At 34.9% G+C, this 25,923-nt stretch overlaps 3 protein-coding genes and 1 non-coding gene across 5 annotated transcripts; 1 reads left to right on the top strand and 3 right to left on the bottom strand.

Annotated features, from left to right (window-relative positions):
- The first annotated feature begins 1,061 nt into the window (after positions 1-1,061).
- On the top strand, positions 1,062-6,830 carry NS2 (asparaginyl-tRNA synthetase 2). The gene is made up of 8 exons (XM_059606578.2): positions 1,062-1,782; positions 2,418-2,654; positions 3,404-3,982; positions 5,157-5,342; positions 5,443-5,507; positions 5,609-5,738; positions 5,865-5,923; positions 6,416-6,830. The coding sequence occupies exons 1-8, from the start codon at positions 1,342-1,344 to the stop codon at positions 6,597-6,599; spliced, it is 1,881 nt and encodes a 626-aa protein (XP_059462561.2). The 5' UTR covers positions 1,062-1,341; the 3' UTR covers positions 6,600-6,830.
- Positions 6,831-10,699: 3,869 nt separating this feature from the next.
- Positions 10,700-17,337, bottom strand: LOC132167742 (cysteine-rich repeat secretory protein 55-like). 2 transcript variants are annotated; one of them, XM_088513889.1, is made up of 3 exons: positions 17,325-17,337; positions 14,124-14,466; positions 10,700-11,251 (listed from the first exon to the last, which is right to left on the bottom strand). In XM_088513889.1, exons 2-3 carry the CDS (start codon positions 14,456-14,458, stop codon positions 10,810-10,812), a joined length of 777 nt encoding a protein of 258 aa, XP_088370015.1. In that variant the 5' UTR covers positions 14,459-14,466; positions 17,325-17,337; the 3' UTR covers positions 10,700-10,809. The 2 variants fall into 2 exon arrangements, with proteins under 2 accessions (XP_088370015.1, XP_059434750.2); XM_059578767.2 differs by lacking the exon at positions 17,325-17,337 and having other exon boundaries at positions 14,124-14,458.
- On the bottom strand, positions 17,174-17,276 carry LOC132168287 (small nucleolar RNA R71). Its single transcript, XR_009438805.1, has one exon. It is a non-coding gene; the product is annotated as a small nucleolar RNA R71 (small nucleolar RNA).
- Positions 17,338-20,187: 2,850 nt separating the features above from the next.
- Positions 20,188-22,549, bottom strand: LOC132180759 (receptor-like protein kinase-related family protein). The gene is made up of 2 exons (XM_059593696.1): positions 22,184-22,549; positions 20,188-20,815 (listed from the first exon to the last, which is right to left on the bottom strand). The coding sequence occupies exons 1-2, from the start codon at positions 22,516-22,518 to the stop codon at positions 20,374-20,376; spliced, it is 777 nt and encodes a 258-aa protein (XP_059449679.1). The 5' UTR covers positions 22,519-22,549; the 3' UTR covers positions 20,188-20,373.
- Between the last annotated feature and the right edge of the window lie 3,374 nt (positions 22,550-25,923).

Raw genomic sequence — 25,923 nt, 5'->3', positions numbered from 1 at the left:
ATAATACCAAAATTGAAAAAAAAAAAAAAAAAATCAAGATTTGTTGTATCTCAATTTGTTAGGATAAAGCATGAATCCTACTTTGCTACTCCATTATCTTAAGCAAGAAAAAAATATATATAAAAAGTTGACAATTGGACAAGTTCGAAATGGCAAGAGTTGTAACTTGGGAACATGCCGACTTGGTCGCTGAAAAAACAAAGAAAAAAAAAAATGGTCCTTTCCCTCTCTTTTTACATACTTCTCTTGATAAGAACTACAATAACTATGCAACCCACTACTCTCTTAGTGCTGCCCAATTAAGAGCTCATTTGGGTTTATAATTTTAAAAAGTGCGATTTTAAAATGGTAATTTTAAAATGTGCAATTTCAGTCTTAATAACACAATTAAATGTTTGTAAAATCATGGTTTGACTTTTAAAATCGCATTTTAGCCTTTAAAATTGTGCGTTTTCAAAAAACACTTCTTTACCTATTATTTGAAAAAATAAAAAATAAAGATAAACAAATTTTCTGCTAATTTTTTAAAAAAGCAATTCCAAACAATTCATTTTTTACGATTTAGTTTAAAATTATGTTTATTGTCTATAAAATTACAATACCAAACACACCCTAAACCTAGATAAATGTTAAGCATTTTCAAGTTCCATCTCTCAATAGCTTTTTTCTAATATTTTTTGAAAAAATACGAGTGAACGTAAATGTGGCGCCAGTCATTTCTCTTGATTATATCATGGAATGTGGATTGCCATTAGTTTCTCTCTCATATACTTAATGAGGGCAGCTAAATATCTTAACACTTTTTTTCAATTTTTTTTTCTCAAATGATCTGAACCTTACATTCATTTAATAAAAAAAAGTAATATAAATCCATTTATTTATTAAATGAATCAGATTATTTAGAAAAAAATAAAAAATAAAAAAAAATGTTGAGAAGTCTAATATTATCCATCTTGTTTGTGTTTCTCCTCCGGAAATATTCAAATAACAAACTAATGAGTAAAAACTTTTAAAAGAAAAAGGCACGAGACATTTATCAATATTGTTGGGTTACCGTTGTCCCAACTTTGAAGAAAACCAAAACCAAACATCTTCCTCTTCCTCTGTCTTTCTGATTTACAGAAACCAAAAATGGGAAACAATCCCTTTCCCCTTCCCTCCAACCTCTTCCTCCTCAACGTTGCTTCCCAAGGAAAGCATCCAATCTCTCCTCTATATCACCATCCACCATGTCCCTTCCGGAAACCTACCATCCTCAACTCGACCCACAGAGCTCAGCTCCCGAAACCCACCATCCATATTCTTCTGTTTCTTTTCTTTTCTCTCTTTTTTCACCTCTAAATGGCCACGAAACAACCTGCGGTTTCCGCTCCGGTGGACGTGACTCGTTTCAAGTACTCGAACCGGGTTGTCTTGAAAACTATACTGGGAAGCAGAGATGGCGGGGTGGGATTGGTTGGTAAGAGAGTTGTGATAGGGGGGTGGGTGAGGTCTTCCAAGGCGGTGACGGAACAGCCTGCGACGCCGCCACTGCCACCGCCACGGCCAAAAACCGATGAAAGGGTTGATGAAACGGGATCGAAAGATGTGAGCTGTGTTGAAATTCTTCAGTCTCGGATACCCTTTTTCAGGTCGATTCTGAAAGTTTTTGGTGGTGGGAATTACCATCTTCGCGAAAAGTTGGAGCAAGTGATTCCTAGGCCACCCGGCCCACCCGCACCCCCATCGCCTTCGATTGCTTTTTTGCAAGTTAGTGATGGTTCATGTGTTGCTTGTCTTCAGGTACTTCAACCTTTTTCTCTCTTTTCCTTATGATATTACAACTGTTCCTATTTTGCTGTTATCAAACATAGTATCAATCATTATTTTTCTTGAAAGTAATCTTCAGTTTTTATGTTTCGTTCGTGCAATGCATCCTCAATGCTTGTTGATATGCCTGCTGATTAATGGGATTGTAAATTCCTCTTGAAAGTATCCAAGTTTAAATTATAGCCAACTGTATTCTGCTCATGAGCCTAAACCCCCTTCCTGGTATGATTTGAAGACATACAATAAACGAAAAACAATTGTACGAGATTCTGCATGTATGAATAGAAACAATACTTGCAAAATTGCCCTGCCAAAATATATTGTACGATTCTAAGGGCCCAAAAAAGTCCTTTACTTCTACTCTACACTCTGAAACCCACAGTTTTGAGGTATTACATTCCAAATTTTATCTTTTCTTTCAAATTTTGGGTGGGACTGCACATAGTGCGTTTAAGTCATTTTGTTTTCTTATGACACTAGATAGCGCCAAGTGGAAAAAGGTTTAATGTAGCCAACTCCAATTTGTTGGGATTACGGCTTAGTTGAGTTGAGTTATGTACCAGCTCTAAGATTATATATCATCTTTCTGACCGATTAAAATCTCTCAGGTTGTTGTAGTTGCTGCTGTAGCTCCCATCAGCCAGCTCCTGCCAACTGGAACTTGTATGCTGGTGGAAGGTGTATTGGTGCAGCCATCAGTACTGGGAAAACATGTCATCGAGCTTAAAGCAGAGAAAGTTCTTCATGTAGGGACAGTGGAACATGATAAGTATCCATTATCAAAGAAAAAATTACCATTTGATATGCTAAGGGATTGTTCCCACTTCCGACCTCGGACAACTACGGTAAACTGAAAATCCCATTACAATTTTATTGTATTTATTTTACTTGTTCTTGGCTAGTCCTTGTGAGAAATGCTACACACGCTCCCACTTCTACACCCACACTCCTTGACGTTGCACTAATCACCATTTAATCCAAAATTCAATAGTAATCCATTCAAAATTGAATGGTGATTTTTAGTACCACGTCAGAGAGTATGCATTTAGGAATGTGAGAGTGGGAGTGTGTAGTGTAACATTTCTCTTTAGATGTAGCCCAATCTTATAGTATTCATTTATAATTTCTGCTGAGTGTTGAGATAATTTTTGTGTTCATGAAATGTTTGACCAATATGATCCATGCTATTATTGGCTTTAGGACCATACTATAAACATAGCTAACAGCAACTTAGAGCAAAGTATGCCTAACTCTTGTTGTATTATGCATTCCCAATATACTTTTCCAGTTCTCCATGTTTGAAATTATACTAGAATGATTTCAATGATTCATAGCCTATGTAGGAAAGTAAATGATAACAACTCTTAACTATGTTCAGAATTGTGGGAATTGAATTATTAAGTTACTACTTCTAGGAAATAGAATGTGCTAATGAGCCTGTTTTGTCCTTTATCATGTGAATACTTCAGTAACACAGCTTGTTAATATTTTTACCTTTATTAAAGAGTCCACTCTTGCAATGTAGTTTTCTATCACAACAATCAGAGCCAATTAATGTTTTTCTACTTTATTTGACATGTTTCACACTATCCAGGTGGCGTCTGTTACAAGAATTAGTAATGCCCTGACTTTTGCAAGTCATACATTCTTCCATAACCATGGGTTCCTTTACATGCAAGTACCCATTATCACGACCACAGACAGTGAAGGATTTACTGAAAAATTCCTGGTTACGACTCTTTTCGGAAAAGCAGTTAAAATGGGGAAGCCAAATGCCAATACTAAAATTGAAGGCATTAGCCTTGAAGTTATTAAGTCTGCTGTAAAGGAGAAGAGTAATCTGGTTGAAGAACTAAAGAGAAGTGACAGCAATAAGGAAGCACTGGCTGCCGCAGTTCAGGATTTAAGGAAAACTAATGAACTAGCATCACAGTTAGAAGCAAAAGAAAAATCAAAACCAGGAACTTCACTAAAGGTTGAGAAAGTTAACTTTTCCGAAGATTTCTTCTCCTGCCAAACTTATCTGACTGTTTCTGGTCGCCTGCACCTGGAGAGCTATGCATGTTCCCTTGGAAATGTTTACTCAATTGGACCCAGATTTCAGGCAGATTGTGCAAAACCTGTGGCAGAGATGTCAATGATTGAGATTGAAATGGCTTTTTCACAGTTGGAGGTATAAGCTAATTTATTCTGGCATTTTTAAAGTATTCCAATTGATCACATGATATGTGCCTGTCAAATCTAGTGATAGTTGAGCAAGAGGAGAATATATTTTATAGAAACACATGACCTTTGATTTTGATGTAAGATATGGTTTTACGTCTGTGAAGTCGAACTAGGAAGCACGATATATGTGAATTATTTTCTATCTTTATCTATTAAATGGTTGATTAGAATAGTTCTCCTATATTGTTGGTCAGTCTCTTTAAATGCTATTCTTGACAACTTTGAATATGATATACTGTTGAAGTCATGTGAAACTGTGATATAGGGATGTTGGGATGTTGGGCAAAGTCTATTCTTTAATAGCTGAACTCTGAAACAGATCAAAGTATTCCAGACAATTTTTTTAAGATAATAGAATCAAAAAGTAGAAAATAAAAGCCCTAAGTAAGAAAAGAATCACGGAAAAGTTCCATTTGCCCATGTAGACTGAAATAGGAGACAATAATCCTTCATAATGTGAGGAACTGACCCACTTTAGGACTGATTGCTGTTGGCCTTCTCACCAAACCATATAGATTGGTTGGTCTCTGGAAAAACTTACTTTTTTTTGTCAATCAGAGGTTAAAAATAGAATAATTAAGGGGCACAATTATTCCATCCTTCTTACCCTTTCATTTTGCAATAATCTTGATTGTGAACTTCACCGTTCAGTGAGGGCCTAGGAGGGAGTTTGACCATTAAGCTTTTCCTTCATATTATTATTACTGCTGCATGCATGCTTTATAAATAGTTATTCGCATAGAAGAAAATGAGTATACTACATTCAGTGACTCTTGAAAATTAAGTTTCAACTTTCAGGTCATTCATCAAGTTTGGTTTAATATTATTATTATGTCTCCTTGATATTGGCTTTCTAAAATTTTCATCTCGTTAATCTGCACTTCAATTCCATAGTGAAGAATAGTCCCCTAACTGATTATACCTTTTTCCCCGTAAACTCCCTTATTGCAACAATTCATGTGTTTAATTTGGAGTCAAACATGTTTCTATACTTGCTGAGTATAATAACTAGATCTCCAAATAGAAATTGTAATTCTGTTTTACTTTTGTATTCCTTTCTCATATACCGATGACAGACTTCATTTTTTTTTTCTGATATTAAATATTTGAGGAATTTTCAGGATGCAATGAGCTGTGCAGATGACTTTTTCAAGTTCCTCTGCAAATGGATTCTGGATAACTGTTCTGATGATATCACATTTGTTTCAAAACGAAGTGACAAAACCTGCATTGATCGTCTTCAGTCATTGATATCAAGTACAGTTGAAAAGGTCTCCTACAATGACGTAGTAGACGTTTTAAAAAAGGTATATCATGCTATAAGTTTCTTCACATATCAGTCTGTCAACTATTTTCACCTAGAATAATTTTTACCTTTTAAATATTCTTTGACCGTTTCTTTCCCAGGTCACAGATAAGAAATTTGAAACCGAACTTGAGTGGGGTGCTGCTCTAACAGCAGAGCATCTAAGGTATGCCAATTTTTTAATAATTGGATATGAGAGTGTCTGAAAGGTAGGAAATGAGACCTCTACATGTAGTGAGTGCTTACCTCCTATTTGTGCCTTAACAGTTACTTGGTGGACGATATCCACAAGAAGCCTGTAATAATATACAATTATCCGAAACAAGCTAAGCCTTTTTATGCACGCCTGAATGACGACGGAAAAACAGTCGCAGCATTTGATATGGTTGTACCAAAGGTGAGCTAAAATGGGTTTGTTTGTGTCTTTTAGACAGTGAAGTGCCTTTCAGTGAGGTTTCCTATCTGTATAAAATCCAAGTTTTAATTTAGGCTGGTGTTAAACCTGGACAAAATTTCTTTGCAGGCTGGAACATTGATTTCTGGTAGCCAAAATGAGGAGCGTTTCGACAAGTTAGATTCAAGGTAATGAAATTCTACTTTACCCTCTCTCTAGCCATTTGTCAGGGCATTATATATATCTAGTACTTTCATTGTATCAGATGTCGTAGAAGTTGACAACTGGATCAGTAAATCAAATGATGAACTAATTATTGACAGCACTTCTTGTCTGTAAAGAAATGTTACGCACGCTTACTCTTCATTTTGCCTTGGATCCGTGTGGTTCCACAAACAATGATACTGCTGGCCCTCCCCCCTATTAGTCAAATGGGTTTAGTACTCGGCTTCAGAAAGTTCAACAGTCATGGTCAAATGGCTTTTGAATTGGGAGGTTAATGCTGGCAGGTCATTTGTTGTTGCTCAGGAAATAAAGAATTCACATTTATTTTTCACATGACATCATGTATGAACAATTGAAGTTAAAGTGATACATCCTTATGTTGTCTTCTTGGTTCAATCTGTGGCTATCATCGATGGTTTATGTTGACATCTTTTCTCTCTCTCTTATGTTGACAGAATAAAGGAATTGGGGTTGCCTAGAGAGCAGTACGAGTGGTACTTAGATCTTCGCAGGCATGGAACAGTCGAGCACTCTGGATTCAGTCTTGGCTTCGACCATGTGGTCCTCTTGGCCACTGGGCTAACTAATGTTAGAGATGTTATCCCTTTTCCCAGAAGTCATGCCAAAGCCGACTGCTAATCGGGTTTAAGGAAAGAATTTGGCTTCAGCAATGAAGATGTCCCAGCATTCAGTACAGGGGAAAATGTCTAAACATATATGGTGTTATGGTGTACATATCCAAGAAGAGCATCCCCCATATGCAGAGTTTATCCTTGAGCCCTTCAATGTTCACTTGATCACATGAATTAAGTAAATGTATATAACAAAAATTTATGCTATAAAAGGAATACTACTAAAGTTTGTGTTTTTTTTTTTTTCAATGTGGTTGCTTGCAAGTGTTATCTCTTATACATTCGTGTAAATTCGACTCAACTCGTTAAGCTCATTAAATGCTCGTTTATACATAAAATATATGCGCATAAATATATTAACTTGTGTTATATATACATACATGCTATGATAGTTATATGCACACATACACACACATGCAAAAAAATATTAACTTAAGAACTGATGCAGGAGAATAATAATAATAATAACAATAATAATAATAAAAAAGTGGATTTATTATTCATACTTTAGTTTTCCTTTTTCAATAAGGATTTGTTTTTCTTTTCTTATTAGGATTTGTTTTTCTTTTCTAATTAGGTTTGCCTTTTCATTTTCCTTCTTATTTTATGAGATGCCTAGACTATATAAAGACATTTAGTCTTTTTTTTTTTTTTTTTTTTTCTTCCAATTCAATTTAAACTATCAAATAAATTTAAGTCTTTCAGAGTTATTTTTCTATTTGCTTATTTTGGGCAATTAGGGTCTTTCTCTTCTCTATTTGTTATTTTTTCTTGATAAAACACAAGGATCATGTTCTAACTCCAAATCGAGCACACATGCAGTTTATATAAAGAAAAATAAAATTGCAATGCTCAATATTAAAACAACACAACAATAGAAACATTAACACAAACACAACACAGATTTGTTGACAAAGTGAAAAACCCTTTGAACCAATCAAAGGGAAAAACCAATGTGGGGCAACAAAACTTAGGAAATCACTATACGAAGATTCAGATTACAGACAGTAGAAAATACTAACAAACCCTTATAAATCTCTAAACTCTGTAAGAACAACATGCCTCCAGCTTGTCTCCTAGCCGACCATCTTCATGGAGTGCATTTCTTTTCCGACCATTCTGACCTAGTAACTTCAGGTCATGTGGTGTTGGAGCACTGCACGACGTAGCCCTGATGAGGACATCAAGAATTTAAAAGGGGAAGTTTGTAACACTCCGGTCCGATATTGGGAAGATGAGAAAAAGCCCACATAGAGTGAGTGGTTTATAAAGATAGTCATGGGAGCTAAGTCCCACATTGCTTAGTTACTAGGTGAAATTAGGCTTTATAATGAATTTTAGAGAAGCTCTAAATTGACTAGTCATTTTGGAGTAATAGCGCAGATGTGGCTAACGCTTTTCCCTGAGTCGTTACAACTTAATTATCTACCTTTTTATCCTCGAGTCACTGATTTTATGCTATTATCGTACATGTGAGAAACACATGTATATATTTTGGTATGCCAACCAAAACGCTTCGGCCGAAGACTCTAAGAATAATATCCATAAAATCTATTTCAAGTGAAATTTCTTGTCTCTTTGTTTACTAACAAAAGATTTGGATTCCCTCTTGAATTTGGTGTTCCCACAATGTAAGATGTGATTACCCAACGCACTGAGTTTCTGTTGACCGACGATAAGTCTTACTCTATGATACATCTAAGTAATCAACACTTCACATCTAAGTTCACGAACTTCTCAGGATTTAGAATCAAGGTATAAATAGTCTTTAAGGAGTTTATTGTTTTCTCAATATACAATATCTTTATGAAAAGACAACTCATTGGTCCGTTCAATGCCTTAGGTTCTCAGCACACTACACATCAATCCTGAAGTCACTACTTCGCTTGATCAAGGTAGATCACTAAGATTCGATATATAACAGTATTACTCAAAATGGAATGCCCAGTTCGATTTACTGACTATGAACTTTATACTTTGAGGATACAAGGATTATGGACTATGACCTTGTGTGATAACCAGATTACTCACACCCATAGCCATATTCAATGTAATCCTAAGACCTTTCATATGCATAACAAATATGATAAACATGGTAATAAGCATGTAACAGACATTTTATATGCTATATGCTCAATTCATTTTAATCAATGAATATAACATCTATATTGATTATAAACATTTGAAATGTCAACACAGATATATAATCTTTGGAATTCAGGGCATAATCCCAACAACTTGTTGACGAAGTGGAAAACCCTTTGAACCAATCAAAGGGATAAACCACTCCACGGAAGCCAAACCCTGAAAATTACTATATGAAAATTAAGATTATAGATAGTAGAAAATATTCACAACCCTTGAGAATCTCTAGACTCAGTAAAAACAACAAGCTTCTTACTTGTTTCCTAACTAACCATTTTCATGGAGCGCATCTCCTCACCGACCCTACGGTAGACTCTTTCACCTTGTAGCAATGGGAATCATTGTGTATTGTGGAATGAGGATAAACCAACCAAGAGAAAGGACAGCCCAAAATTTTCACCACATCCTCTCTTGTAAAAACAACTCACGAGACACACAGCTCGGAGAAAATTTTTTGAGACTGCTTAGAGAAATATTTTCCAAAAAGTCTGCTTCGAACAGTAACAGGAAAAACCTTTTATAGAGAAAACATTCTACTCTTCGCGTCTTAACGGGATTTCACATTATGACATGATAAACAAAACTTCACAAATTCGAGATATGGAAATGTCCATGTCTTAATGTGAAAAAAGTCCAGTCATGACAGGAAGAACAAAAGAATTCATCCTCGTCACAAGTCTATCTTGACGGGGCATCTGACAAGATACCAGGAAGCTTCTTTTTATTTGTGTCATGTGTCCCATCCTGACGATCCATCTGACGAGAAAATAGGAAGTCCTACTTTAGTCCCGTTACGAGCCCGTCTTGACAAAGCAGCTGACGAGAAAACAGAGACTTCAGCTTAAGTTGTGTTATGAGCCCGTCCTAATGATGCATCTAACGAGAAAGCAATGAATTCAGCTTCAGTCCCGTTACGAGCATGTCATGATGTGCTTCCTGACGGGAAAACAAGGAGCACTTCAAACACAAACAATCTAACCCCTTTTTTCCATTGTTTTAAACACTACGCTTAATACAAGATATTTTTCATTTAATAAGGCCAATCCTAAACCTGATAATTTTTATTGTTTGTTAAGAGAGAAGAATGTGCTACATTGAACTTTCACGGTAACAAATATTAAAATTTAATATAGCAAAATTTTTACAATGATTATTATGGAAAAAAAAAAAAAGGGTGTTGATAATATAACTATTATTAGTCTTTTATAAATTTTGCTATAGATGCTCTAAAAAAACAAGCTAATCGAACGGCTGAGAATTCCCATCCGTGATTCGTGTCTTGTATGCCGTGGGTACCACTCACCAAAAGAAATAAAAATAAAAAAAAAAATAAAAAAAAAAAAAAAAAAAAAAAAACTATATGAATATGAGCTCAGAAAAAAAAAAATGTAAATAAAAAATAAATTAAAAGTGGTTGGTTATTTGCAAGGTGCGGAATGCATACTGGATGACAATCACAGCAGCTCTCGCATAAAATCAGAACCTTTATGATTCGTTGGCATTTAGTGCTCTCTTTGTAAATATTTGACTGGAGGCCGGAGTCTCGAATGGATGCTATGTCGACAGTCGACAGGTCTAGAGACCGTCAGTTAAAGGTGGATAAAATATCCGATTACTAGGAAATCTGAGCCTAGTTAAACTACAAAATATGAATTTTTTTAATCAAATTTTAATCAAGGAATAGAGAGTTCATTGGGAATGCTCTCAGATATTTGTCCGACTACACTAGATGGGTAGATTGAAAGTGAGTTTGGCTCTATGATTTTCACATACCAAAAGTGAGATTTTAAATCAAATCAAAGAAAAATATATCTATAAGAAGTACATTTTAAAAAAAATTATAATTTGAAAACCTAAATAGCCTTTGGAGAGATAAAATGAGAATATGATAAAATGACAATACAACTGCAGCTAATAAAATAAAGCAAGAAATAGAACAATGAACAACAAGCAAGGCCAGTAAGACCGGAAATCAAGCACTTGACATTTATTCTCTCACACACACCAAGAGTAACAGAGATCTTCATTTCAAGCTGTGTTCTTTGCCCTCCCAGCTGAGCTTGGAAAAGAAGTTATGGATAAACTATGGCCATTAGAGTATCAGCCTTGTTGTCGTTGTTTGAATTCAGTGGAAAGAAAAAAGGGTAGATCTCATACCGGACATAACAACTGCTATATAGAACTCTGCATCCCTTGCGGTTGCTGCAAAAGGTATCAAAATTCCCCACAGCAATGGCCAAACACTGGGCACAATCTAGGGGAGTTAGGTCCCTTGTGCATTGAACCAAGGCATAAACTGTCACAAATGGTGACACTTTGGTGTCACCTTTCCCAAGCCCTTCATTCTTAGGCTCAACAGCATCTTTCCTGACTTCATCCATGAGGGCTCCTAGGTCTTTGTTGAAAGTCTTAGGATCTGTCACGTTTGCCACATTCCAATAGAATATACCAAAAGATGTATCCAGGTCCCCAATGAAGCTCTTGTTGTTGTAACGTAAAAAGCAAAAGTCGTACCTGTTAAAATATAAATTAAATGATTAAATTTATTTTTTTTTATACGCTTAAGCGTTTTAGATAAGTTGTGGTTGTTTAATATGGGGACAGAGTTTTCTTTCAAACTGGGTTGGAAGAATTTCTTTCAACCTAGTTTATAAAATGACATGTGTCATTTAAACACGTGAGATGCACATTAGTTTTTAATATTACTTATTTCAACTTTGTCCTTATTATTAAAAAAAAGATCTGGCTTGCATGCTGTAATGGAAAATGGTACAATTTTCTACTAAACGGTACCCTTTTCCACCATTAAAAATTAGGTTTAAAAAATTCATTAAAACTAAAAAATTATAAATAAATAAAAATAATAATAATTAAAAAGCTAAAAATATTAAAAAACTATAATAATAATAATAATAATAATAATAATAAGGGTGGCTAGCCACCCCCATGGCCGGTATGGGGGTGGACAAACCACCGCATAGCCTTTGGAGGTGGTTCGGCCATCACAAAAATGACAAAAAAAAAAAAGAAAAAGGTTTGGGTTTTGGGGGTGGCCAGACCACCCCCAAGGGCCTGGGGGTGGCCGAACTTCCAGCCATAGGGGGTGGCCGAAACCACCCCCAGGCTCTTGGTTGTGGTTCGGCCACCCCCAAAACCCAAACCTTTTTTTTGTTTTTTTGGCCTTTTGGGGGTGGCCGGACCACCCCCAAAGGCCATGGGGGTGGTTCGTCCACCCCTAGACAGGCCATGAGAGTGGCTTCAGCCACTCCCTTGGCCAAAAATGGGGTGGCCGGCCACCCCTTGGCCAACTCGCCACCTCATTTTTTATTTTTAGTTTTTTAGTAGTTTTTGTTTTTTAATATTTTTATTTTTTAAATTATTGATCGTTTTAATATTTATATTATTTCTTTAAAAACACTTTTTTTTTATTGCCCAAAACGCGGTCTTTTCGGGCTGTAGCATGCACGGATCCTTAAAAAAATATGTGCATCTCATATGTTCAAATGACACATGTCATTTTTATAAATTAGGTTGAAGGAACTTCCTCTAATCCAGTTTGAAGGAAAACTCTGTCCTTAATATGGGGACAGAGTTTTTTTAATAGTATGGACAAAGTTAGAATAAATAATACTAAAACTCATATGCATCTTACATGTTATTTTTTAAAAAAAAAAGATGGGAAAAATATAAAAAAGCCCCCCAAACTACCAGCTGTTTTCGATTTAGCCCCATGATGTTCCAAAAGTCATAAAGTAGCCCCCTAAACTACCAAACTGTCGCATTTTGGCCACTCCGTTAGTCAAAACCGTCAGTCTGGACGGAAACTACAAAACGACGTCGTTTGGTTATGAGTAAGTTACAAAAATGTCCTTCTATGTATTTTTTTTTATTTTTTTATTTTTTTTTAAGGAGGAGTAAAACGGCGCCGTTTTGCTCCCAAAAGGGTTCACTTACCCTAAGCAAAACGGCGCCATTTTGCTTAGGTTAATTAAACCATTTTCCCCATTCTCAATCAATCCCACGCAGCACAGCTCCCCCCCTTCCCCTCACGCACAGCCGTGGCCGATTCTCTTCTCCACACGCACAGCTCCGGTGATCCAGCCCATCGCGCCGGTGGTCCCCCTCATGCCAATCGTTCGTCGTCCTGTCTTCACGCCGTCGTCCTACAAAACCCAAAAACCCAGAAATCATTCCGTCCAAAAATCATTTTGTCCAACCCAGAAATCATTCCGTCAAAACCCACTGGCCGGGTTGTTGATCTGTAACATTCACGTTCTTTGATTTCATGACTACTGCAGAGAAAAACCAAATTCAATTCCCATAGATGGGTTTGGGTGTTGTTTTCTGCCTTGGATTTTTTTTTTTTTTTTTCCCGGTTCTCTTAGGATTGTCCAATAGTTAGAGGCTAAGATTTGAGGGTGTTATTATGTGGGATTGTAATTTCGTGAAATGAGGTTGTTATCAAGTTGCACTATTCTTCCACAGATTCTGTTCACGGAGCTAAAATGAACTCCCGATGGTGTTTGTGTTTATTTGAAATTGAAACTTGGCCTTTCATGAATATTGAACCCAAAAACTGGATTTTAATGCGCTGAAAATGATTATAATGGCATCCATTTAAGCGATGTTTATCAGAGAAACGTCATACTCACTGAGCTTCAAACCCACACAACTTGTTGAGATGCCGCAAGTTTTGCTTAATCTATATTTCTGCAAGCTCAGATCTAGTAAACCCTCTCGAAGATCCGAAACGAAAGCAAGCATTGCAACCAGATTTTTCTGATGAGAAGTTGAACCTAAGCGATTGAGAAGGAGATGAAACCATATTTCTCTCCAGAGGAGTTGAACCCAACATCTGAGACAAGATGAAGTCTGAGTCGAGAAGAAGGTTTGTTCAGGCGTGGAAGGAAAACGCTGAACAAGGGTTTAATTAACCTAAGCAAAACGGCGCCGTTTTGCTTAGGGTAAGTGAACCCTTTTGGGAGCAAAACGGGCGTTTTGCTCCTTCTTAAAAAAAAAAAATAAATAAAAAAAAAGGACATTTTTGTAACTTACCCGTAACCAAACGACGTCGTTTTGTAGTTTCCGTCCAGACTGACGGTTTTGACTAACAGAGTGGCCAAAATGCGACAGTTTAGGGGGCTACTTTATGACTTTTGGAACATCAGGGGGCTAAATCGAAAACGGCTGGTAGTTTGAAAGGCTTTTTTATATTTTTCCCAAAAAAGATACATATCATTTTTATAAATTAGGTTAGAGAAAATTCATCCAACCCAGTTTGGAAGAAAACTCTGTCCTTAATATGGTATGACAATAAAGGTCCCGAATTCGAACCATGTTTTTGTTAAAGCTGAAACTTCTAAGATAAGTGACAATTTAAGATTACCAGATTCTTGCATCGGCTTCGTTTGGACAGAGATGGCGGATTTGCTTTGCTGCATCTTGAATACAACTTGTGCAGTCTGTGCTGCCGACATCCCCTCTACATTGAGCCAGCCCAAAAACTTTGTCTTTCCCTTTACCATAAGAAGTAGAAGTAAAGCCATTGGAGGAGGTTTTGGAAATCAATGCAGATAATAAGCGATCAATATTTGCTGATATTTTGCTACCACTTTTAATGATAGTATCACTATTGCAAAACTGCCCCAAAGGATGTGCAGATTCTGCACTGCAAATGCAGAGAGCTAGCAAGAGAAGAAGAATTTTGGGTATTGAATTCATAGTACTTCCTCCTTCGAAGCTCACGAGAAGCTTCATTCCATGAGGTTCTTCTCTTAATAGGCTGAGGTCTTTGGGATTGTAAGTGGGTGTGGGGATACCCCAGCAGACATTCTTGACTTGTTTGCTCCCTACCAATTCAATGAGTGGAAAACAAGACATGTTTCTAGAAAGTCATTCCCCAACTTTTTGTGGGTTGATCTCAATTATGTTTTTGTTGAATTTTTATGATTATGCTTTGAAGGAGCTGGCAACCATCAAAAAAAGAGTATTATAAAATGTTTGGCAAACCATTTTCCTTGGATACAATAGTTGTAGTAGAGATTTTCGACTAACAAGAGTCAACCAAGTGAGATTTTTTTATTATTTTATTTTTTTTAATTGAAGAGGAAAGTGGTTATAGGGGATTATAGATGACCGAATTTGAGGCATTAGCACTAAATTTGAGACATTAGCACCAAATTTATGATGACCGAATCTCTTTAAGATGATATCATCCCTAAAAGGTTAACCTTACACTCTTAAGTTTTAGTTTTGAATCTCAAAATAAGTTTTGAGGCATTAGAACGCAAATATTAGCTCATGAATATTTAGCTAACAGAAGAAAAAAAAATAATAATAAAATTTCATTTCATTTCTATTTTTTTTTTTTTTTAAGAGGCAGCCACGCGTTGGACGACACTTGGCTACCTCAATTTGGCAGCCGCATAGACGAACTCCCATAGTTGATGTAGATTTATGTGAAAAAATAATAATAATAAGAATGTTTGGTATAAAAAAGTGAAAAAGTTGTTTAGAAAAATGAAAAAGTTTTATTTTATAGTAATTTTTTTTTATTTAAATAGTAATAAAAAATGAATAATGTGATATAAAAAGTGAAAAAAAAAAAAAAAAAATTAGAATATTTTGACGTTGATTTTTTTGAGAAATAATGAATGAATAGTAACAAACAAAAAGAAAGGCTGCAAAGCCTTTAACTCTTTCTGATTATCTTCTTGATGTAGGAAATTTTGTGGTGTTTGATAATCTTTTTATGAATGTAAAATGAAAAAAAAAAAAATTTGTTTGTTAATATTTTGACTTTTTCGAGAGAGAGAGAGAGAAAAAAAAAAAGAATTAACAAAAAGGCCATTCAAGATTTCAAGTTTCAACGGTGCATATATTAAAAAACTTTTAATAATAGCAGCAACGAGCAGTGAAATCTTTTTGGTTCTTGCCTAATCTATACTTGTTAGTGTAATTTTATACACCATTTTTTTTAATTTTTTTTATCTTTTAAAATTGATGCGGCGTGATAAAAAAAAAAAAAAAAAAAAATTGTACTCCTTTATGTAATGAGACAATGCCACATAAAATTTAAAAGGAACAAAAAATAAAATATAAAAAGGTAACCTTCACTTTATCTTCCTAAACTTTCACGCAATTTGACAAATTTTCAAATTTTTAAATCTCTCAGTTTGAATCCTTGAACTTTTAATTACTCTTAATATGGACCGTTTCATCAATTTTAGCTGTTAAAAATACCAAAAAATATTAAAATATTCCTAATTTTTATTTATTTTTTTAAATAAAAAAATTTTGAAATTAAGGGTAAAGTTGAAATTTTATACAAAAGTCAAGGGTATAAACGTCGTGTAACGTTTAAAATCTGACGGAGGGGTCTACATTGAGAGCAATTGAAAGTTCAAGAGTCCAAAGTAAAAAATTTGAAAATTTAAAAAGATTTGTCAAATCGCGTGAAAGTTTGAAGGACTAAACTGAAGTTTTCCTAATAAAAAAAATAGATAGATGTTGTATGCATTTCTCATAAAAGTTAGCCATAATTAGGTTTATTTTTAAAAATTATTTTCAGACATTCATGTCTAAGTCAAAGCGTAGCCTCCACAGAAAATATCAATAGAGATTTGTATACAGTTCTCTTCATCATTTGTCATTTGTGTGAGTTTTTGTTTAAATTTTAATTTGTTTTTGTTTTCTGGTTTTCATTTTGTTTCTATTCTGCAACAATACGATCAATCTCACCTCAACAGCAATCAAGTGCACTACTGCCGGACAGCCACACTAAAGCTACTGTGTTTTCCTGATTCTGCCTCGGCCCTGCAGCAATGCGATCGAGTGTACATCAATAGCAATCGAGCGCTCCTCTGCCAGATAACAACACTTAAGCTAATGTACTTACTGAATTTGATTGTGTTCTTTTTCATGCAGGGTTGTCGATCTCAAAACTTAGCGATCATTCCATACAATCTAGAGATTGAATAGACCATTCGACAAAGGCAAAGAAACAACTCTAATATAGAAGAAGATTTCGAAGTTGAGGAAAATATGGAAGACGAACTTGTTGAGAACCCACCAGTGCAAAGACCTATGAAGAGTTCCTTCATTCCCCAAAACCTCGACCAGCCATCATGCTTTGATTTTCAGCCCATTGTGCAGAACAATTACAACTTATCTCCACATCTGCTCAATATGGTTCCACACTATAGACACACGCCTTCTGAAGATCCATACTTGCACATTAGGGATTTCTTCGATCTTTGCAAGACTTAGAATATCTAGGGCCTAACTGCAGAAGGAATCAAGTTAATTCTTTTTCCTTTTTCCTTAAAAGATAATGCTAAGCTCTCGTTAAATTCTTTGGATGCAGGGTCTACTCACAACTGGGAGGAGTTGGCTACAAAGTTCATAAAAAAGTTATTTCCAACCCAAAAGACAAGGCAACTTAGAAAGGAGATTCAAAGCTTTCAATAGAAAGAAGAAGATCTTTTCTTTGAAGCATGGGAACATTTCAATGAGCTGTTTTTCAAATGCATCACAACTTATCTCAAGACAATCAGGTACAAGCCTTCTATAAGGGTTTAAATGATACTAATAAAACTCTTGTTGATTAAGCTTGTGGAGGTGTGCTTATGAAAAAGAACAGTGAGGAAGCTATAGAGCTCTTTGGGACTTTAAGTGAGAACAACTAGCATTTCTCATCCAGAGAGAAACAAGGACTCAAGGGGAAGGGCGTGTATGAAGTGAGCATCAATGGTGGAGTTCATGCTCAAATGGCCACCATGGAAAGGAAACTGGATATGCTAGTCAAAACCATGACTACTCAGAGCATTGCCCCTGTTCACCAAGTGGCACAAGTTGAGGTATGTGCTATGAACGTTCCTGTTTTGAACATACAACTGAAACTTGTCCCATGTCTCCATTTACAGATCAGGAGCAAGCGAACTATGTGGGACAGAACAATTACCCTCCAAAGAACAATCCATACTCCAACACTTACAATCCAGGGTTATGCAACCATCCCAATTTCTCATGGAATAACAATCAGAATGTTCTGACCCCTCAAGGGTAGTAAAGAAATTTCTAGAAGGGAAATAACTATCAGGCTTTACCACAAGCGGTCCAACAGAATCTTGAGCATAAAAAGAATGACGTTGAAGGAACCATGCACTAGTTTTTGACTGCATAGCGGCATATTAATGCTTAGACTAGTCAAAGCATTCAGAAACTAGAAGCAACTACTAGTCAAGCCAGGCGCAGGTAGGGCAATTGGCTAAGGATCTAAGTGAGAGAAAGAGAGGAAAATTTCTGTCACAGACCATACCAAACTCGAGAGGTCATGAGGAGCTCAAGGCTGTAACAATCTTGAGGAATGGTAATGTCAATGACAACAATGCGGGAATGGCATGAGAGTCACACAGTCTGGCTGAAGACGGTAAACATAGCGCTCTTGGGAGGCACCCCATTCCATGACAAGTGTTCCTACATTTAAGTTTGGGGGTATGCTTTGAGCCATACCTATTCAAACCAGTTTTCTCATCTCCATGGTATGATCTTTCCATTTTTCTCTATACATTGAGGACAATGTTTAATTCAAGTTTGGGGATATGAGAAACACACACACATTTTATCTAAAAAAATTTTATTTTGAAATATATATTCATGTCATTCTTGAGATTTTGGTTGATCTAGAAACTGTGATTTGAATTTCATTACTAAGCTTAAAATGTTGAACACATGATCTGATGGCTAAAATTATAAGTCTTGTTACTTACTCTTGACATTTGAAAATTCACTTGTTTTGATTTTAATTGCCACAAGCACACTAACACATAAATTGTGAGGTATGACATGTGAACCTGATTGTATATGTTTTCAATGTCTTGGGTGAAGCTGGCAGACTTGTTGCATGGATGCTTTAGCATAAAAAATAAAATAAAAGTTGATCATTGCGAGATTTTCCCTGAGTAATTGGACCTCTTGCCACATTAAGCAATGAGTGTTCATGTCAAAAGGTGAAAATTTTGATTTGGTTAAAGTTATGACTAGTTTGGTTTCGTAGCCTTTTTTACTCGAGTTAGTAAGTCCTTAAGGGTATCTTTACACCTAATACCCTAAAACCATTTGGTTTGGGAGTCATTGGCTTAACACTCATTACATGGGTCAATTAGAAAGCTTAAGGGAACTAAGCATTGCACAACCTGACCAAAAAGCGTTTTTGCTGCAATTAAATTTTGGGATACTTAACTTGATTATTTTCTATTTGATTGCATTCCTAATATGAATGTGCCTGATCAACATATGCATGTGTTTGTATGACTGAGTCTTGGGCATAATAAAGTCACAAAAGAACTTCATCACGAATTCTTGGATTAATCAACATGAAAAATCAGGAGTAGATACCATACCCTATGTTTCATATGTTTGTTGATTTGCATAGATTTATACTTTCTTGAAGTACAACTTAGTAGATACCATGCTAAATCCTTTGAGAAATAAAAGAATTAGAGTAGATACCATGCATAATTCGTTGCTTATGTAGATTTATAGCTTAAGGAGTAGATACCATGCTCTTAGGTTGGCAAGCGTTAAGTATACCGATATGATTGTGGCATTGACATCTTGAAGAAAAAATATGGAAGTAGATAATTTTCTCATATTTGATCGATATTCTCTTATAAATTCAATAGATCAACTATTAAATTTGTATGGTCCACTATTAACTTATGTGATGTCCACATAAGTCTACAAATCTAATGATTAATTTGTAAGAGAATATGGGTCAAATATAGAAAACTTATTAACCCCTAACATTTCTCTATATTAAATGATAGAGAAATGGAACGGAGAATAACGATTTTCAAATACCATAATTTATGCATCAACAGGGATGATGATTCATCATTGCCATTGTTATTGTCAAATCATCAATGCAATTTCCATCAACATCATCAAAACCATAATTCGATCAGGTATCAAAACCCTTGACAAAACAAGTAACAATAAAAATAAAAAATAAAATAAAAAAGTAGCATGTAGCATAAGTATTGTTGCAGTAGCCCTATCCTTATCTATGTCTAATTGTTTTTTTTAATATAACAATGCCAAAACTAGTCCAATATCAAAGTTTTCTCGACGAGCTCTCTAAGACCTCATTTTAGCCAAAATTTGATTAAATTCTAAAAGGCTTCATCAAGCGCTCTAGTTAAACTAGAAAATTTGAATTTTTTTAATCAAATTTTAACTAAGGAATAGAGAGTTCATTGAAAATGCTCTCAGATATTTGTCCGACTTCACTAGATGGGTGGATTGAAAGTGAGTTTGGCTCTATGATTTTCACATACCAAAAGTGAGATTTTAAATCAAATCGAAGAAAAATATATCGTTTAGAAGTACATTTTTTAAAAAATTACAATTTGAAAACCTAAATAGCCTTTGGAGAGATAAAATAAGAATATGATAAAATGACAATACAACTGCAGCTAATAAAATAAAGCAAGAAATAGAACAATGAACAACAAGCAAGGCCAGTAAGACCAGAAATCAAGCACTTGACATTTATTCTCACACACACCAAGAGTAACAGAGATCTTCATTTGAAGCTGTGTTCTTTGCCCTCCCAGCTGAGCTTGGAAAAGAAGTTATGGATAAACTATGGCCATTAGAGTATCAGCCTTGTTGTCGTTGTTTGAATTCAGTGGAAAGAAAAAAGGGTAGATCTCATACCGGACATAACAACTGCTATATAGAACTCTGCATCCCTTGCGGTTGCTGCAAAAGGTATCAAAATTTCCCACAGCAATGGCCAAACACTGGGCACAATCTAGGGGAGCTAGGTCCCTTGTGCATTGAACCAAGGCATAAACTGTCACAAATGGTGACACTTTGGTGTCACCTTTCCCAAGCCCTTCATTCTTAGGCTCAACAGCTTCTTTTCTGACTTCATCCATGAGGGCTCCTAGGTCTTTGTTGAAAGTCTCAGGATCTGTCACATTTGCTACATTCCAATAGAATATACCAAAAGATGTATCTAGTTCCCCAATGAAGCTCTTGTTGTTGTAACGTAAAAAGCAAAAGTCGTACCTGTTAGAATATAAATTAAATGACTAAATTCATTTTTTTCTATCTGCTTAAGCGTTTTTGATAAGTCATGGTTGTTTAATATAGGGACAGAGTTTTCTTCCAAACTGGATTGGAAGAATTTTTTTAACCTAGTTTATAAAATGACATATGTCATTTGAACATGTGAGATACACATTAATTTTTAATATTACTTATTTCAACTTTGTCCCTATTATTAAAAAAAAGATCTGACTTGCATGCTGTAGTGAAAACTACCGCATGCATGCTATAGTACCATTTTCCACTAAACGGTACTGTTATCCACCGTTAAAAATTAGGTTTAAAAAACTAATAATAAAAAATTCATTAAAACTAAAAAATTATAAAAATAATAATAATAATAATTAGAAAGCTAAAAATATTAAAAAAACTAAAATAAAAAAAGAGGGTGACCGGCCACCCCATTTTTGGCCAAAGGGGTGGCTCATGGCCGGTCTGGGGGTGGACAAACCACCCCATGGCCTTTGGAGGTGGTCCGACCACCACGAAAATGACAAAAAAGAAAAAAAAGGTTTGGGTTTTGGGGGTGGCCAGACCACCACTAAGGGCCTGGGGGTGGTTTCAGCCACCCCAGCCGTAGGGGTGGCCGAAACCACCACTAGGCCCTTGGTGGTGGTCCGGCCACCCCCAAAACCCAAACCTTTTTTTGTTTTGTTTTGTTTTTTTGTTTTTTTTTTTTTTTTGGCCTTTTGGGGGTGGCCACCCCCGGCCCAAAGGCCCCCAAAGGCCATGGGGGTGGTTCGTCTACCCCTAGATAGGCCATGGGAGTAGCTTCAGCCACCCCCTTGGCCAAAAATGGGGTGGTCGGCCATCCCATTTTTTATTTTTTATTTTTAGTTTTTTAATAGTTTTAGTTTTTTAATATTTTTATTTTTTAAATTATTAATTGTTTTAATATTTATATTATTTCTTTAAAAACATTTTTTTTATTGCCCAAAACGCAGTCTTTTTGGGTTATAGCATGCACGGATCCTTAAAAAAATATGTGCATCTCACATGTTCAAATGACACATGTCATTTTTATAAATTAGGTTTGAGGAACTTCCTCTAACATAGTTTGGAAGAAAACTCTGTCATTAATATGGGGACACAGTTTTTTTAATAGTAGGGACAAAGTTATAATAAATATTACTAAAACTCATATGCATCTCACATGTTATTTAAAAAAAAGACACATGTCATTTTTATAAATTAGGTTGGAAAAAATCCATCCAACCCAGTTTAGAAGAAAACTCTGTCCTTAATATGGTATGACAATAAAGGTTCCGAATTCAAACCGTGTTTTTGTTAAAGCTGAAACTTTTAAGATAAGTGACAATTTAAGATTACCAGATTCTTGCATCGGCTTCGTTTGGACAGAGTTGGCGGATTTGCTTTGCTGCATCTTGAATACAACTTGTGCAGTCTGTGCTGCCGACATCCCCTCTACATTGAGCCAGCCCAAAAACTTGGTCTTTCCCTTCACCATAAGAAGTAGAAGTAAAGCCATTGGAGGAGGTTTTGGAAATCAATGCAGATAATAAGCGATCAATATTTGCTGATATTTTGCTACCACTTTTAATGTTAGTATCGCTATTGCAATACTGCCCCAAAGGATCTGCAGATTCTGCACTGCAAATGCAGAGAGCTAGCAAGAGAAGAAGAATTTTGGGTATTGAATTCATAGTACTTCCTCCTTTGAAGCTCACGCGAAGCTTCGTTCCATGAGGTTCTTCTCTTATTAGGCTGAGGTTTTTGGAATTGTAAGTGGGTGTGGGGATACCCCAGCAGACATTCTTGACTTGTTTGCTCCCTACCAATTCAATGAGTCGAAAACAACTAAACAAGACATGTTTCTAGAAAGTCAGTCCCCCACATCTCAATTATTTTTTTGTTGAATTTTTATGATTATGCTTTGAAGGAGCTGGCAACCATTAAAAAAAGAGTATTATAAAATGTTTGGCAAATCATTTTCCTTAGATACCGTAGTTGTAGTAAAGATTTTTGGCTAACAAAAGTCAGCCAAGACTCTGCCAAGTAAGATTTTTTTTTTTTTTTTTTTTTTTAATTGAAGAGGAAACAAGTTACATGGGATTATAGATGATCAAATTTGAGGCATTAATATCAAATTTGAGACATTAGCACCAAATTGAAGATGACTGAATCTCTTTAGGTTGATACCATCATCCCTAAAGGGTTAATCTTTCAGTCCTAGGTTTTAGTTTTGAATCCAAAAATAAGTTTTTAGGCATTAGAACACAAATATTAGGTCATGAAAATTTAGCTAACAAAAAAAAAAAAAAAAAAATTCATTTCCATTTTTATTTTTTTTTTTATTTTTTTTTTTTAGAGGCAGCCACGCGTTGGACGATGCTTGGCTACCCCAATTTGGCAGCTGCATAGACAGACTCCCGCAGTTGATGTATATTTATGTGGAAAAAAAAGAAAAAAAGAATGTTTTGTATAAAAAAGTGAAAAAGTTGTTTAGAAAAATGAAAAAGTTCTATTTTATAGTGATTTTTTTTTAGTTGAATAGTAATAAAAAGTGTTACACCCCACCCCACCCCACCCCAATGACATACAATATTGTTTGTTTTTGGCTCCCCTCGAACCAAACTTCTCAGAAAGTCACTCATCCTGGTACTACTCAAACAGAAGCTTGCTTAACTACGAAGTTTTAATGGAATCATGATCATTACGGCTTTAAAACATGTTTTTGTCATTAAGGGTGTAATATACATTTAAGCACATCCCCATCTCTATACATAGGCGATGTGAGACGTCACAAAAAGTGGATAATGTGATGTAAAAGGTAAAAAAAAATTAGAATGTTCTGATGTTAATTTCTTTGAAAAATGGTAAATGAATAGTAACAAAGGAAAAGAAAGGCTGCAAAGCCTTTAACTCTTTCTGATTAGCTTCTTGATGTAGGAAATTTTGTGGTGTTAGATAATCTTTTTATGAATGTAAAATGAAAAAAAAAATTGTTTGTTAATATTTTGACTTTTTCGGGAGAGGGAGAGAGAGAAAAAAAGAAAAAAGAATTAACAAAAAGGCCGATTCAAGACTTCAACGGTGCATATATTAAAAACTTTTAGGGGAAATTTCAAAAAGCCCCTCTGAACTTTCAGTCAATTTGAAAAATTTCTCTGAATTTTCAAAACTCTCATTTAGGCCTCCTGAATTTTGATTTTCTCTCGCTTTGGACCCTTTTAACATTAAACTACGTCGTTTTGTGTCCTAAAATTACAATACCTACCCAGCCCAAAACGATGTAGTTTAATGTTAAAAGGGTTAAAAGTGAGAGAAAACTAAAGTTCAAATGGCCTAAATGAGAGTTTTGGAAATTCATGGGGGGTTTTTCAAATTGACTGAAAGTTTAGGGAGGTTTTCTGAAGTTTCCCCAAACTTTTAATAATAGCAGCAGCGAGCAGTGAAATCTGTTTGGTTCTTGCCTAATCTATACTTGTTATTGTAATTTTATACATCATTTTTTAAAATTTTTTTATCTTTTAAAGATGATGTGGCGTGATAAAAGAAAAAAAAAATGTAGTCTCTTATGTAATGAGAGTCATGAGACAATGCCACATAAATTTTAAAAAGAACAAAAAATAAAATATGAAAAAGGAAACTTCACTGTATCCTCCTAAACTTTCACGCAATTTGACAAACTCTCAAACTTTCAAATCTCTCAATTTAAACCCCTGAACTTTCAATTACTCTCAATGTAGATCATTCCATCAATTTTAGCAGTTAAAAATATCAAAAAAGATTAAAATATTCATGATTTTTATTTTTTTAAAATAAAAAAAGGTTTTGGAATTAAGGGTAAAGATGAAATTTTATACAAAATTTAGGGGTACAAACGTCGTGTAACGTTTAAAATCTGACGGAGGGGTTCACATTGAGAGCAATTGAAAGTTTAGGAGTCCAAAGTGAAAAATTTGAAAATTTGGAAGAATTTGTTAAATTGAGTAAAAATTCGAGAGGTTAAACTAAAGTTTTTCCAATAAAAAAAATAGATAGATGTTGTATTGCATTTCTCATAAAAGTTGGTCATAATTAAGTTTATTTTTAAAAAAATTATTTTCAGACATTCATATCTAAGTCAAAGCATAGCCTCCAGAGAAAATATCAATGGAGATTTGTATAGAGTTCTCTTCATCATTTGTCATTTGTGTGAGTTGAACCTTGTGGGTCCCTTAACCTAGTGAGCACTTCAATCAAGGAAAGTCAACCTCTGTCTATATGGAACAGATTAAGAGCATCTTCTATTAGAGTAGCCAAAATAGTTATTAAAAAATATAAATTTTTATTTTAATTATTTATTTTTTATACATATTTTAATAAATTTTTTTAAAATTTTTAAATTTTTTTTTTTTTTTTGTTGGTAAGAGAGAGCATAAAAGAAAGAGGTAAAGAAATAGAGTGAAAGAAAGAGTGGGAGAGAGAAAAAAATTTAAAAAAATAATTTGTAATTTGAATAATAAATATAATGAGAGCCTATTTACTATTTACATTATAAGAAACAAAATATTAAAATAGTTACTTACAAAAGAAAAACTATGTAAATTAGAGCTCAAGAAAAAAAAAAATCATAATAGTCAAATTTAATTATTATAGGTCATTTACTTATTTTACTGGAGATGTTCTAAAAAAGCGATGGCGGAAGATTTCCGCCCGTGATTGGTGTCTTGTATGCCGTGTGTAGGTGTAGGTTGTGTAGCACTCGACAAAAGAAATAAAATAAAAGAAAAAATTATGTAAATAAGAGCTAGAAAAAAAAAAAAAATTGTAAATAAGAAACAAATGAAAGTGACTGATTTTATTTGTAAGATAATGGAAGACAATCGCAGCAGCTGTTGCATAAAATCAGAATCTTTTATGATTGGTTGGCATTTAGTGCTCTCTTTGTAAGTATTTCACTGGAGACTGGAGTCTTGAGTGGATGCTCCGTGGCCGTCGTTCATTTTTACCGGATAATCTCTAGGAGATGAGCCCTTCTTAGAATAAAATTATTATTTCACTTATTAAGTATATATTGTTTTTTATTAAAATAAGATGTAACCAAGAAAATAACATAGGAAGCA

Source organism: Corylus avellana, chromosome 2 (assembly GCF_965113065.1).
Source record: "Corylus avellana chromosome 2, dhCorAvel1.hap1.2, whole genome shotgun sequence".
NCBI classification, from domain to species: domain Eukaryota; kingdom Viridiplantae; phylum Streptophyta; class Magnoliopsida; order Fagales; family Betulaceae; genus Corylus; species Corylus avellana.
This window is presented reverse-complemented; position numbering and strand designations above follow the sequence as displayed.

Excerpts from the sequence above, each read along its gene's own strand:
- NS2 (XM_059606578.2), top strand. The coding sequence starts at position 1,342 with ATGGCCACGAAACAACCTGCGGTTTCCGCTCCGGTGGACGTGACTCGT. Across the intron at positions 1,783-2,417 it reads CATGTGTTGCTTGTCTTCAG|GTTGTTGTAGTTGCTGCTGT; the intron begins GTACTTCAACCT and ends AAAATCTCTCAG. Across the intron at positions 5,508-5,608 it reads CTAACAGCAGAGCATCTAAG|TTACTTGGTGGACGATATCC; the intron begins GTATGCCAATTT and ends GTGCCTTAACAG.
- LOC132167742 (XM_088513889.1), bottom strand. The coding sequence starts at position 14,458 with ATGAATTCAATACCCAAAATTCTTCTTCTCTTGCTAGCTCTCTGCATT. Across the intron at positions 11,252-14,123 it reads GAAGCCGATGCAAGAATCTG|GTACGACTTTTGCTTTTTAC; the intron begins GTAATCTTAAAT and ends ATATTTTAACAG.
- LOC132180759 (XM_059593696.1), bottom strand. The coding sequence starts at position 22,518 with ATGAATTCAATACCCAAAATTCTTCTTCTCTTGCTAGCTCTCTGCATT. Across the intron at positions 20,816-22,183 it reads GAAGCCGATGCAAGAATCTG|GTACGACTTTTGCTTTTTAC; the intron begins GTAATCTTAAAT and ends ATATTCTAACAG.